The 14,969-nt window shown below is 39.2% G+C and overlaps 1 protein-coding gene across 1 annotated transcript; it reads right to left on the minus strand.

Annotated features, from left to right (window-relative positions):
• Positions 1 to 23: 23 nt before the first annotated feature.
• On the minus strand, positions 24 to 13,237 carry cap1 (CAP, adenylate cyclase-associated protein 1 (yeast)). Its single transcript, XM_083899345.1, has 13 exons — positions 13,127 to 13,237; positions 7,672 to 7,776; positions 7,323 to 7,423; positions 7,027 to 7,104; positions 6,569 to 6,712; positions 5,853 to 5,938; positions 4,874 to 4,979; positions 4,435 to 4,618; positions 4,175 to 4,356; positions 2,708 to 2,831; positions 2,479 to 2,561; positions 1,843 to 1,986; positions 24 to 1,245 (listed from the first exon to the last, which is right to left on the minus strand). The coding sequence occupies exons 2-13, from the start codon at positions 7,772 to 7,774 to the stop codon at positions 1,162 to 1,164; spliced, it is 1,419 nt and encodes a 472-aa protein (XP_083755471.1). The 5' UTR covers positions 7,775 to 7,776; positions 13,127 to 13,237; the 3' UTR covers positions 24 to 1,161.
• Between the last annotated feature and the right edge of the window lie 1,732 nt (positions 13,238 to 14,969).

Consider the following 14,969-nt stretch of genomic DNA (forward strand, 5'->3'; position numbering starts at 1 on the left):
ACTACAGTTGTTTTACTGCAAGATTTCCTTTAATGATGTTTCCAGTACTAATGAGCAGACATCTGATTGTTGGACCCAGAAAACAAGGTAAAAGAGGCGATCGGGAAAAAGAATGAAATGAGTGAAGGTCACAGCTACAGGAGCTGAACATCAGAGAGAGCCGACATGAGAGAGTGAAGAGATGTTGATAGTGAGAGCTGATATTTAAGACTATTTCAAAATCAATCATATTTATATGTACACACATGATTACAGCAGATATTTTCAATCTAGTGCCTGAGGTGAACATGAAGCATTTAACAATAATCAATGATTTTCTTTCCTCTTTAGTCTTTCTGCGTCATCCTTTTCCTTCCGTCTGTGTCAACATCTCTTTGCTCTTTACCAAAAACATTTTTTTCTTACATGCCTCTTACATGGAATGTTTAAAACTCAGGAATGTCCTATGTGTGTGATAAAGGTATAGTGGAATTATTACCTTTTCTCCTACTAGTTAACGTTTTACGATGTGAAATAGACTGATTTTGCACACAAAGTGTTTTTTACTTATTTCTATGCGCTTTTTTAATTTGACGAATGTTTAACATGCATAATTAGTGACTTCCAATGATATTTATTTTACGGTCTACATCAGCGATAGTGATGGTAACATGGATGCAATTATCCTGTGTAGAAATGCTGTTGTCATTGGTAAATAATTGCCTTAAGTGAAGCAGAAGTATCAGGTCACAAATTAAAGAAGAACCTGATTGGCTGCAGTGCTTTTGCAGACAAATCACCATCTGTTTCCATGATGGCTATTCTACGAGTTTAACTTTTTTGGAAAAAAAAAAAGAAAATCAAGCGCATCCCAGCTGTTGGCAAAACTCATTTTTGAAAAGTGCTCCTTGGATTTACAGGGAATCTGATTTGATTAACAAGCTGCTCCCTGCTGATTGGCTGGAGGATTTGCTGCAGGTAAAGCAAGCGATCCTCTCATTGGCTTATGGAAGGGACAGCGTAAGCTGTGATTGGCTGACAGGGAAGGGAAGGGGGAGATGGAATGCAGGTCCAAATCTCAGTCTACAACGTTGATAGTGAGCTGGTGGGGTGGTCCATCAGTCAGGCGGGCGTTTGGGGTGATGTGTCGAGGAGGGGCGGCCATTTTCCCCACGCTTCCGTCTACCCGTTGATCTCTGATGCTGTGGTGACGAGTTTGGTGCCGTCCCAGATGGTCTTGAACTGCTCAGGAACAGCAAACTCCGTCTGAGTAGAGAGGGGGAGGGGGGGAGACAGAAAGGTTGTTTAACCTTATTGATTTACTTCCACAGACTCCAGGGTTACTGAATACCTCTTTAGTGTTTATATGTGATGGTAGACAGTTTGACTTGATTGCCAACAGCAGCATTACAACTCTAAGACCACTATGGGTAATACAGTCCATTAGGGAAACGCAAAATGGCTGCCCTCTTAGGGCAACTTACCCCGAATCAAAACAAAATGTATGGTATAATTTTAGACCGTTTTTTCTTTTAACTAATATTATTTAACATCAGCAAAAAAAAAAAGTACAGTTATAACAAAAAGCTGCATTTTACAGACATATAATAATCCAGATATCATTTAACTGTTAAGATGAATAATTCTGATTATTATACATTTTATAAAAGAAACCCTGAACCCATTTTCTCAAAAGAAATCCCAGAAAGTAAAGTGAGTAAGTAAATTCTCTGAAAATCATCATTCATTATGATTGGTACCTTTGAAGCCTACTTTGATATTTTTTTAACATATTAAACCAATCCTGTAATGCTTTGTATTAAACCCAACAGGAAAAATGGTTTCAGGGACAAAGATACTCACATAATCTCCGTCATCCTTGACAACCAGGATGTTCATCTCTGAGCTCTTGGCGCTGACGATCTCACAGTTCAGAGAGCCTTTGCTTAGGTAAATGTGGCAACCGTCAGTCTTGTTGATGGAGATGATGGGGACCTTACCCATGACCTGGAGTCATATTAAAAACAATAATATTCATACTCAATATACAAATACATGTGACAGCTGTAAACAACAACAGTACCGTGGACTTATTTCACTTCTATGCAATGGGACATATTTCTCTCAACCTACTGCTCAGTGTTTTACCAACATGTAACAATTACCTTTTCAATTTATCGTTTGGGCCACAAAATGTTGATCAGTGTTAACCAAACCTCCAAATGATGATGGTCTCAAATGTCTTTTGTCCACAAACCAAATTATTTTAATGCATTATTTGTTATTGGAGCAAAGAAACCAAAAAAAAAAAATCACATTTAAGAAGCTGAAGAATCAGAGAACTTGTTTAATGACAAAAAACTCCCTAAAACCAATTCTCAAAAGAGTTTAATTAATAGTTGCAGCCCTTAACTACATGAACATACAGAATGATGCTCTTGAAAAAGTATAAACAGCACCACAGTCAACAGGAACACATGATAATCATCTTATACACACCTGGATCTTGACGTCTTTGCAGTTGATGATCTCTACGACGCCCACGACATCATCAAACACAAGACCCATCTTCTTACAATTGTCTGATGGAGTGAAACAAACAGAAGTGTGTTGATACTTGAGTTATATTGTTGAAACTGAAGTTTGATACACATTCTTCTATTGCAATATGCAACTGAAATGGTATCTAATCCATCACCAAGCTTAAAAACCTCAGCTTTGTTCTTACCAACAGTGATGGAGTTGATTTTGCCATTGACCTGCAGAGTGCTTTTGTTGCACTTGTAAGCATAAACCACTTGCTTCAGCTCAGTGTCGCTGATCACCAGATTCTGTGCTCCCTCCTGGTTTTCCTACAGGGACCCAGAAATAATAAAATCAGTGGTTTCAGTTGAAAAACAAAAAGGAGCCCAAGAGTTTTTTTGTCTGTTGATTAATGCAGCAGTTTGTGAGGATTTGGCAAATAAATCAACTCAATAATTTCAGCTATAGCCACAATTGAAACATTGGATCATGAACAGGTATTACCTTTAAAAAAACAAATAAGTAAATAAAAAAGGGTCCTCGTATAAAAAGTTCTGGATGCAGGGGTGTGATAGGCAAAGGACCAAAGAAAAGGAAAATATATACAGTACACCTACCATGACGCGAAGGCATTGTATTGTTTCAAAAGTTAAAATAAAGTGCAGTAGCCTACATGGAAGAGAAAACCATGATGCTCTCTTCACTACTCACAGAGGCTTTCATCTTGGCAGAGATGGCCTCAGTGCCACAATTTTGTTCTTGAAGTGAAAGTGGTTGTCAAAGAAACACTGGTAGAGATGTCTTTTCAGTGTTTAATGAAATATACTGTTTAGTTTTAGAAACAATGTCAATTATTTTCTCGATTAATCTAATATTTTTTTTGTCCATAAAATATAGTTAAAGTGTTTATCAGTGTTTTTCAAGCCTGGAACCTAGTTTTAATGATTTATAATGATTTGTCAAATGGAGCAAAGAAACCAGACAATATTCACATTTAAGAAGCTAAAAAAATCACAAAGCTTGTATTAATTGTTAAAAAAAACTAACCAAAAAAACTCTCTAAAAATCTATTAATTCATTGTTGCAGCCCTGCTGGTTACCTTAATGTTTCACCAATATTACATGTTCACAAAAAAATCATAAAAAAATATTTTTTATGTATAGTGCAAGGCACTATACCATGTAAGCGTTAACGCATGGAGCGTTTCCATGGCTACTGACCGGAAAAAGACTCCCGATTGTTAAAATGAGTCTCTAAACTAACGCTAAACTTTAAAAACAGAGGCACACACGCAGTACACAGGTACACTGGTTATTTGTAGTGCGGCTCTTTTCCTTTAATAAAAAATAAATTCCGTTTAAAATCGGAAAAATCACACCCCTGTGGAAGATAACTTCCAAGGCGAGACCTCAGACCTTAACAGTTTTTTGGGGGCAAAGATTTTGTATACATTGCCTCATCTAAATTCTCTGGCTCTCATTTATCATTTGGCTGAAATGTTCCCAAATGGACAATTAAATATTTTGTTTTACCACTGGTGCAGTTTCCAATGTTTGTCTGAACAGGTCTAAAAACAAATGTAAGCGCTCACTACACCTCCATGACTGGTTGCCTTTACTAAAACTAAGTCCTCTGTCCTATTCACCGAGGAGATTAGGTTCAGTAACTTACAACTTTCCACTTCTTCCCGTCCAGCTCCAACACTGGGGGCAGGGTTTTGGCTGGGGTACGGGACGCAGCAGGTTTGGGGGAGGCAGAAGCGAAGGGTTTGGGTCCAGCACGCACAGGAGCTCCCTGTTCCCTCAGGTTAGGATTCTTGTGAGTCTTCTCATTATCGCTCACATGCTTCAGACCTGGCGGTCAAAGAAAAAGGGGAAAATCACATGAGAATTTACCTACACTCCACACACTGTAGTTTTATAAAAACCTACCCTTGGTTATGTCGGCTCCCTTGTTGAGTGACGCAAACAATTCATTACGACCAGGACCAGAATCGGCACTGCCACCACCAGAGGATCCACTCAGGTCCATAGGAGGAGGTGGTGGTCCTGGGGGAGGTGGGGGAGGACAACCACCACCAGCAGGTGCAGCTGCGGTAGCTGAGGCTACAGGACCCTGAGGTGGACAGGAAATTAAAAAGGTGACAGGAGAATTACACTAGAAAATCCAACACGTCACGTTTATGAACTGAAGTCGAAATGGAATGATAAGCATGAGATCTGGCATCATGCTTGCCATTAAAAACATATTAATTTGTTTAACTACCTAAAGGAGTCGTTTCCATTTCCCAAAATCCTTTCCTCCCAGTGTCAGAATATACATGATCACATTCAGTGACTTTTACTTCTCAGGAAGTCATTTAAGACTCACGCTCTTGCTCCAGGCCAGTCCTGTTGTGTGGTACTTCTTGATGTAGTCTTGCAGCTCAGTCCAGATGGAGATGTATGCCTTCACCCAGTCCACGTGTGTCACGTCCCTGTCAGTGGAAAAGAAGCAACACAGTTGGTTTGTGTCCATTCTCAGACAATATATGTAACCCTCACACATTAAACCAAAAATCTGAGATTTAGAACCCAAAATAGACAACTGGCTGTTGCAATCCAATGCCTCATTGTTTTGCATTTAACTTAAACCTGGGCTAATTTAATCAGAGGAATTTGACTGTAACTCAAGTCTGCTCCTAATTGTTAAAATTATTAAAATCAGACCTAGAGTGGTCCTGTTGCACATATATGTTAGTTATGGAGGTCTACTTACATACATCAACTTGTTTTTATGGTCAAAAACCTCCTAGTTGCTGTTAACGAGCCGATAGAAATCCTTTTTTCTGACGCTGTTTCCGAGCCACGAGACTTGAGACTCAATTCTCTCACCCAGAAGACAGAGTCTTGTGATTGGCCAGTATATTCAGCACACCCGCTCTCAGAAGCGCAGCTCCCCCCTCTGGAACGGTGAATGCACTGCTACTCATTATCAAAACATTGTTTTAACAATGTTTAAAAATAGTAGTCCCTTTTATGACTTTGACCCGGAATCAGACCCAGAGTCAGAAGACACTGTCACTCGTGAAACAATATAATCAAATAATAATATTAATAATGCAAAAGGAGTTTACATCTAAAAGCACCAACCTCCAACGAGACTGCACAGTTTGCTCAGGAAACTATATCCCACTCTCTTGCCAGTTTTAAAAAATAAATGGGGAAAAATATCCTGAATCTAAATCCATATCACCACCAAAAACAAATCAGAAGATTTCATCCAAACGTGTCCTTTACTTATCGAGTCATGCTGCTTACAGTCGAATGAGACAATCAGTGCCTCCGCAGTAAACAGAGGCTTCACTTACTTGTCCTTGTAGTCCTTGAGCACACGGTTGGTGTAGAAGGTGGCAGCGTCATGCATCTCTTTAACATAAGGACACGGTTTTGGTGCCTGAGACATGGAAATAAAAAAAAAGTTTTTAAACATTAATCCATTCATGTCTTCACTGAATAGTTTAGAAAAAGTTTGAGTATGAAAGGATCAAAAACACTTGCATACGTAAAGTAAATTATCAAGCTACATTCAGCAGCCAGTTAGCTTAACATATTTTAAATGTTATTAATTGGACACCCTCCAAGCTGTTTGCCGTTTTCATGCTGCTACAGCTTTGTATAGCACTCATGTTTGCATGTTATCAATTTAAATGAGTGCATTTCCCAAAATATAAGCCTTTCCTTTAAATTGTGTCCTACAGTAACAATTGGGTGGCAAAACCCAAGTGAATGAGAATATTTTTGTAAAAGAGGAGGTCAAAAAAAGACTGATTATATTATGTGCATATCAGAAGCTGATGTATTATTCATAAGCATCAAAAATGACAATGACTAACAATGTTCATAATGATCATCATCTAAATTGTAACAGTGCAGCTTTGTTGCGAGTGTCCATGCGTCAGCCAAGAAACTGTCGCTCATCAGACAGAATCAAAGAGTGGATTTGTTTCCCTCGCCATTATACACTCGTTTATCACGCACAAGCACACGCACACTTCTTTTCCTGCCCTCCCATCTCCAGTCTCACCATGGCGACCCATCCGAGAGCAGGAACACTCTCGCTGACAGCTGAGAGATGGTTGAAGAGTGTCGAGCTGCGGTTCTTCTCACGGAATGCCTGCACCAGCTGCAGCACTTTGGACATGGGCTGCAGCAGTGTTGTCATAACCGCCTGAACAGGAAAAAGGCAACATGGGGTTTAGTCGTTTAGATTCATACAGGCTTTGTCCTGATTACAAGTTCCACTACAACAAAATATGTTCACTATAGCATCACAAAATTATGATTTACAGTTACAGCCGCATGTGCAGAAGTGAGTCCGCAGATTTTTAAATATGTCGTTGTGAGGCAGGAAAAAGCAGGGAGTAGCAAAGAATTAAAGACAGGAGGGAAACTACATGAATAATGCAAATTGATGCCAATGATCAATCAATGTGCTGCTGTGTTTAATGGAGAGAAAGCAATTAGCAAATGTGTTTAACTCACATCAGAGGGCTTCTGGGAGGAAGATGCTGTTACGAGGAGTTGTCTCTGACAGGAGAACACCTGCTTTACCATTACTGCCTGGAGGGACAAGATGAGGAATTTACAAAGTATTAAAATTTAAAAAAATGATGATTTTGTTATACTTTATTATCTGGTTTTCAAATGATTGTACAAAAGAATACAGAACATAGACAATGCAGGCTCATTGTAGAAATGATTTAGTTTGAGATGACAGTGTTTCAAAAAGAACCAGCTTTCAAAGAAACATTATTATTCCGTCTAAACCTGTCACTTACATGTTCCTGGACGTCGCCACCTATCTTCTGGCTGATAGACAGGTACCGGGCCACAGCACCGTTCACGATCTCATCAAAGGCCTCAACGTACTCCGATACAGCTGGAGAAATAAGAAACAAAACACATTTTATTTGTATGGCTCCAACTCACAACATACATCATCTAAAGAAATTTTACAGAGGCATGTGTGTGATTAAACATGGTATATATTTTGAATTAAATTGTTAAAACTTCAAATTATTAATCTATCCAATAGTAATACTCTTTGTGGAAAAGGATCTCTCATTCCTGGAAATTATCCATCTCAAGAGAGTTAATTGCTCTGTAATAATTATGCTTGATGTTTACCTCCTCCAGCAGAATCTCCACTTGGGCCACAGGGGCCCGACATGGTCTCCAGACGACCCACCGCCACCTCCAGCCGCTGCACCAGACCCGCCAACTCTGCCATAACTGTGAGGTGGAGATGAGGAGTGAGACAGGTGAGAACAGTTTAGAGTCAACACAGAGGGATTACTCATCTACAGTCAGTCATGTGATACAGCAGGAGGATATGAAGCTCATTTAATCCATTGAAAATAGTTTTTCAAATTACTTTTACATTTTTTGAGATTGTATCTAAATAAATAAAGCCACAGATGTAAGCTCTTAAATACTTTTTGAATTGTGTTCCTATCTGCTACAGAGGCTGAGAAATCAGTCATTTAGTAGGCATTGAACCTCAGGTTTTAGAGGTCCTTTCTGAAATCACCCATAGGTTTGACAGGCATTTTTTCCAGGCGTTTCAGACCTTAATGTTAAAACACAGCATTATACCTCTGTTTTTCTAAATGACTGATCTATCGGTTTATTCTTGAACAGTCATTGAAGTGCTAGGACATTTCGACAGACTGCAGAAACTTTAGTAATGCTTCTACTTTAGTAGAAACGACAAAATGCTAATTCTGTCATTCTCTTGGAACATGTACATGTGTATACATGTGCAAAGGCAAGGCATTCTTTATCAGCCCAGCTCAGATGGTTCCTTAAGAAGAGTGGTGTTGCTGGTGGGCAGGTCAGGACCTGCTGGTTAGCGAAGGTATGTAGAACATTAGCACTTACTGTCAACTCTCTGAGTAGTGCAGACTTGCCCAGTCATCTCAACAATGTCAGTTGTGCATGTTCTAATGACAAAAAACTGGGCAGCACTAACAAAATAAACTACATATGGGTACAATAGGTGACACCAGAGAAACAAAACTAATTGTGTTACTATAGTTAAAACAATGAGTAAAATTGCAATATACCTTATGTCTAAAAGTCAGACAGACACACCCAAATAGGACTGGGTGGTATACTGGTTCACACAGAATACCATTTTTGTTTTCGTTACGATATTTATTTTTAATATACGACCATACCGGTGTTTTTGATTACACAACATCTGCGCAGCCGCGGCGATGCTGTCTGCTTTGTGAGTGGGCACGCTCTGCATGTAAAAGTTTCATTAATGTTTAGATATTTGTTTCAATCACTGAACGAAGCCTGTCATATTTGGAACAAGAGTCGGGACGTTAAATTGCTTGCACAAAACTTTTGATCAGCACTCAGCATTTGTTTGTCTGTCATTTAAACCAGTATGAGCAGAGAGCGTGAGGCACGGGGCGGGGGAGAGAGAGTGCGAGAGAGCGAGGTCTGTGCTCTTGGCCATAAGTTCATTTACTAATTTTTGTGTAGTAATATGTTCTGAAATATTTATATATATGATTGAAAGCACCCAGATGCAGTGGATGCAACGCACCCCAGATGTGCGATGCAAATATGTGAATATATCCGATTATCTGTGTTTTTTTAGAGGGAATATTCGAATTTTTGAGCAATTTTGACAGCCCTAGTAAGCGTGTCTTGGAATATCAAGAATGCATGAAGTTAAGGTCGGCACCCTCCACATCAGCAGGTAACACTGGGATTTTTTTTAATAAAAGATGTTGATTTGCACAGTCAAAGTATTTTGACTGTAATTGTCTTTGCATTCCGATTCCTCACTTCATTAGAATCACGAGTAGCTCAATCCTCGTCATAAAGATCAATATGTATGCGTCATATATGGATGTGTGGATAAAACTACGCATAGAGAAATGATCCAGTCTGCGTTGGATCATATGGTTTTACATGCCATTTTGTATACATTATACAATAAACACTATGTGGGCACGCTAAGTGATGTTTGTCCACATTTCGACATGGTAAATTAAGAAGTAGTGAAGTTACTTTTCAAATCCAGTAACGAGTAAAGTCATTTACAGCAGTAACTAGTAACCAATTACCTTTTTTGAGTAACTAACCCAACACTGCCCATATATGACACACACATCTTTATGACGAGGTTTGAGTACAGTCGTGATGAAATACAGGGATTCCGAATCAGGGAATCATCACAACATCGTTTCGGTGATTACCGGGGGAAAAATAGGGCGTCTTTAGGGCGTCCTGCCTAAAAGTAGGGCATCTAATTTCTTATTATTTTCAGAACGCCCGGACGCCCTGCTAGCTAAAAGCCTGGTGTCAAGAAATGAACCAATACGCCTCACTTTTACATTGGAGTAGATGATTAAAGTCAACAGAGTCCTCTTAAACTCATCTTCGGTTTATTTCATTGCATGACTGTATGACTGATGTTAGTCGCATAATTTTCCTGTTTTAGTTTTCCTGTATGAGCCACCTTTCATCGTTAAACGATGGTAACAGCTGGCTCCTGTTAAACCATATTTAAAAAAATAAATAAATAAATAAAATAAAAACTAATTTCAATCCACTTCTGGCATAAACGTACACCTGAAGTACTCACAGATACACACACATACCTAATGAACAAGGCTAACATTACACAAAGAGTGTAACTGGACACTGCTGAGAGTGTCTCAGGTGATTACACCTGGCTGATAAATGGATCCACATGGACCACTCTCACTAATGAGTCCACAAGAAACATGCGACTGCTGTCTCACTTTCACTAAAGAGGAACCAAGCTAAATCCTTTGATATCTCATGACTGGGAGGTTTAACAGTTTTGGCTGTGATAGCTGAAGCTTTAGGCTAAAAGCATGAACTTTCCAGGAAGTATAAAAGGAATAAAATGACTGTAGGTTGCAAACTAAAAATGGAGCTGGTCTCGACTTACAATATGTTGACAACTCCCCAAGTAAAAACATGAAAAATTTCCCAGTGACAGCCTCTCAGCTTCTTTTTCAGTGTTTAATCACAGATCGACTTAACCCCCAGGGCAGGCTCATATTAATAACCTCTGTAAGCTGTATAATAACACTTTAAAAGCAGGGTGTGGCGAGTTAAAGGTCTGCAGTTGCTGTATGGGATGAAACAACATCAATAGGCATGAGTATCAGCAGCATTACATTATTAAACCTCTAAAATGTTCACTTAAACTACTCCATGAGGAACGACTTGACACCTTTAACATTAAAAGAGAAAATGTCAGGTACTATTCTTTGCAAGGCTTGGAGATAAACTGGATCACAGCAGGATAACACACCCTGTTCTGTCTTTGACCTACATGCCTATAGAACCACCGCAAAGTCTCTGCAGGTACCAGAGTTCAGCTGTTACACTTCCTGACTCAACACCAAACCAGGAAGGGAGTTGCCCCTAAAGGTGACTCAACCAGTAATAAACAGCAAAAAATAATAACAACCTTCTTTATGTGACGGTTGCTCTGGCACTGTGTGTGATGAAACTCGTATATATAACATTCTCAACAGCCCTCAAAAAAATAGTGCCGTTCAAGAAAAGTGCTGATTACCAAGGAAACTCCACTGTCAAGGAAAGAACTTTGCAGGGACGCAAGAGATATAGTCATGAGTCGAGAGGAAATTGTGCCTGACATAATATTTTCCTTTGATTTAGAGAAAATAAACTATTCACTAGCCACAGATAAGGTCGGGAAATCAGAAAGCAATCTGTTGAAAGAATTGTCATTTGATGAACTCATACAGACCCCACTTCACCTGGCACCTCACCAACTGATACTGTGAAACTGAACTGATTAGATACTCTTAGATATTCTGATCATTTGCATCATTGTTTGAGCACACTTGCTTACCAGTTCAGTGGTACCAGCTTTTTAGATCTGATGCATTTCAATAGAAACATACTTTGCAGGGATTACATTTACTTGCTCCATATTATGGCCCCTGCTGGCTTTTCTCCAAAATGTGCACCAATGCCGACTGCATTCTCAAACCTACTCATGTGGACATGTTGCAAAAATATTCTGCACAATAATCGTGGAGAGGCCATAAAGTAGGTTAGGCCTGTGAGCTTGTGCTTCTTTTGCCTGAGGGTGGGAGACGGTGGCTGGGGACATAGACATTCAAACAAAGAAAGGCGAGTCCAGCTTAGTATGCAGTATGTACATTTACTGCCCACTTTGTTAGGGAAACCTGGTCAACTGCTTAATGCAAATCGCTCATCGGCAAATCACATGGCAGCAACGTAATGCATTTGGGCATACGGACATGGATAAGTTGACCTGCTGAGGTTCAAACCAAGCAGAATGGGGATAAAAGGTGTTTTGAAATGACTTTGGCACCAACAACCATGCCACGTTCAAACAGAACAAACCATCACCATACACCATAGAACATTAAAGGTTTATTTGTAAATATAAATTCAGCTTTTGGGGGGGGGGGGGTATACATGTTCCAGTTTGAGTCTAAAATAGCCATGTGCATTATGTGCGTTAGTAAATAAAACTGAGGATGTAAGTGAAGTGAATCACTGACATGACAATCACAATTGTAATGTGACGCCAGTGAGGATGCACAACCCCAATGATGCATATAATTATGCGTGCGTTATCTTTAATGTTCTGTTGCTTTGCAGAGCTTGTTTTTATTTACACAATGTTCATTGTGTGCTGCTGTTAATGTGTGATTTTATTGTAATGTATGATGTCATTGTTCAATTGTGACCTCGGGTGTCAGGAGAGGACTTTTAATGAACTGTATTGTTATTATTAATATGATTATTATGATGGTGTTGTTGTTAATGGATCACTGAGTTTATACTCTAGCTAGCAGAGCTGATAATGGGTCAAGTGGGCAACCCCCTACGCCTGGCACATGCAGTCTCCTGTAACGCAGCATTTTGTCACCACTAGCAATTATCACGTACGACAACATTTTCAAATATTAAATGTGAAAAAACATATCAATCGGATCAGTCTGCGAGGTGAACAAAATGTTTCGGCACACCAGTCGGGACACAAGACGAGCGAGCTAACAGAACGCTCGTTAACGGTTTCTTTTAAGACAACAATGTGAACAAATTGGACAAAACTGCAGTTATCTATGTTGTTAGTATAATGTGTGTCTGTTTAGAACTCCTCTTCCTCCATGCAGTTAACCATTTGCTATCTGTGTCGGCATTTCCTGGATTTTTTTCCTCCTCTCGCGCACACACACACCCCTCCCTGTGTTAGCTAACGCTGCTCAACACAGCAGAAAACAAGAAGTTACCACATTCAAGCGAGCAAGCGTTTCTTCTTATAAAAAGAAGAAGTGCGTGATTGGATACCTGTTTTAAGTGTTTAAAAACACACTTGTGTCGGGGTGAAGCTGCATCCGTGCGAGCTAACAGTGTCGACTAGCCGGTGTGTGTGTTAGCATCACACCGATTACAATTCACATTTCCTGGTGAGACAAACAGCGGGCGCGCTGAAGCTAATATCTCCCCCTATCGTTTATTACAAAACATATAAAAGGAAAATTGTGTTAAATTTGCAGTAACACAACAACATGGCGCTCACCTGCCAAACTGGTGGAGCAGTGATTTGGTCCGTGTGTGTCGGTGAATGAGCTGAGCAGCAACAGCACCAGGTCAGGTACAGTGACAACCGTCAAAGCAACAGCAGCACAAGCGTCGTCTTTCTTCCTGTATGTGGTGAGATTACCCAGCTGTCACCGCGCCGCGTTTCCGCCCTTGTTCGTGCAACTAAGTCCTTTCCCTTATAAGGAATGTAAGAGGCAGAGGGCAGCAAAAAAGAGAGAGAAGCGATGAAAGAACACACACACATGATAACAGAAATCTAACCACTGCCCCCGTAAAGAAATGAGTTACAATTACAGACAGGATAACAGATTTGCTGAAAACGTGTGGAGTTGCATGCTTCTTGTTAGAGCATGTTTTCTCATCTGATCCATTTAAACAGAGGTTGTCAATTTGAATTATTTTATTTATTTACTTTTACAAAAATAAGTGTCATAAGTGGCTGACATAGGGCAAAAGGGTTTTAGAGTGTCCAATAATTCTCCTAATCCCCAAATCTGTATGTTTTTGAACTGTGGGAGGAAACCGGAGAACCCAGAGAAAACCAACAGACAGATGGGAAGCATACACCAATATTATATAATTTCCCACATTCTTACACAAGTATACAGGGACATCCTTTAGAGTACAGCATCGCTTTCTATCAACGAGCTGGGCATTTTCTATGATTGGAAGGGCACCATAGAAAATGAAGTTAGAAAGGCATCTTATAACATTACTTTCCTCAACTAGAAAAGCACTCCTTTTGAGACAATCTCCCTCCAGGTCATTTGAGACCCCTGTTTTACATCCTCTCTGGTATGTGAAAGCCATCGTAGTTCCTCGACATGCTTGGGAGGGATGAGAAAAGGAGTCCTCCGTTTGTTACGATCAGCAGTATCACTTAAAGAGAGAATAAACTCCACAATCAACCTAATATGCATGCACTTCGTGGCATTTGTTCTCCTGCATATAATTCAAAGAATAATATTAATTTTAAAAAAAAGGACTGTTGGCATCCTCACAATAAAGATTTTATATGTGCAGTAATATGGAAGTAAATCTGTGCCATCTGAGTGAATTCGAATTTCTAACACTGAATTTTTTTGCATCTAAATTAGACTTTGAATTTTAAAAACCATCAAATTTCAAGCACTGTTTTTTTTGCCATTGATTGCGACTGAATTTTTGCAAGTGAATTTTTTGAGACTGAATTTTTTGAGTGAATTTTTTGCAACTGAATTTTTTGAGACTACGAATTTTTTGCAACTGAATTTTTTACACTGAATTTATTTAAACGTTGAAAAAAAATCAATGGCAAAAAAAAAACTGTGCTTGAAATTTGATGTTTTTTAAAATTCAAAGTCTAATTTCGATGCAAAAAATTCAGTGTTAGAAATTCGAATTCAAACTCAGATGGCACAAATTTACTTCCATACAGTAACTCCACCCTACAAGTATTTCCTAAGGGAAAAAAGCAAACACTTCTCAAGAACAAACAGAAACCTTTTATTTTAATTTACAGATAATCCAGTCGCTTCAGGTCTGGTCACACATAGAAAGAAAGACGGACAGAAATGAGGAATAATCCTTCATTAAACCATACTTCCTGTTAAACATTTTAAATTAAATTCCCTTCAGTTGCTTTTCCTTTCTCCTCCTGCCTTCACAGAAGACTCCATCAGAGTCAAGGTTAGTTTATTCAATCCCAAATGTCATGGGCCAGTGCTGCACACAACAGAAGAAATGCCAAAGTCAGTATTGTAAAATTTGTTTTGTTTAAAAAAAAGAAAAAAAAAAAAAAAAAAGACTTGGAATTGTCTTTTTTTTTTATAGAGAATTTC

The sequence above is a fragment of the Microchirus variegatus genome (assembly GCF_963457635.1).
Source record: "Microchirus variegatus genome assembly, chromosome: 13".
NCBI classification, from domain to species: domain Eukaryota; kingdom Metazoa; phylum Chordata; class Actinopteri; order Pleuronectiformes; family Soleidae; genus Microchirus; species Microchirus variegatus.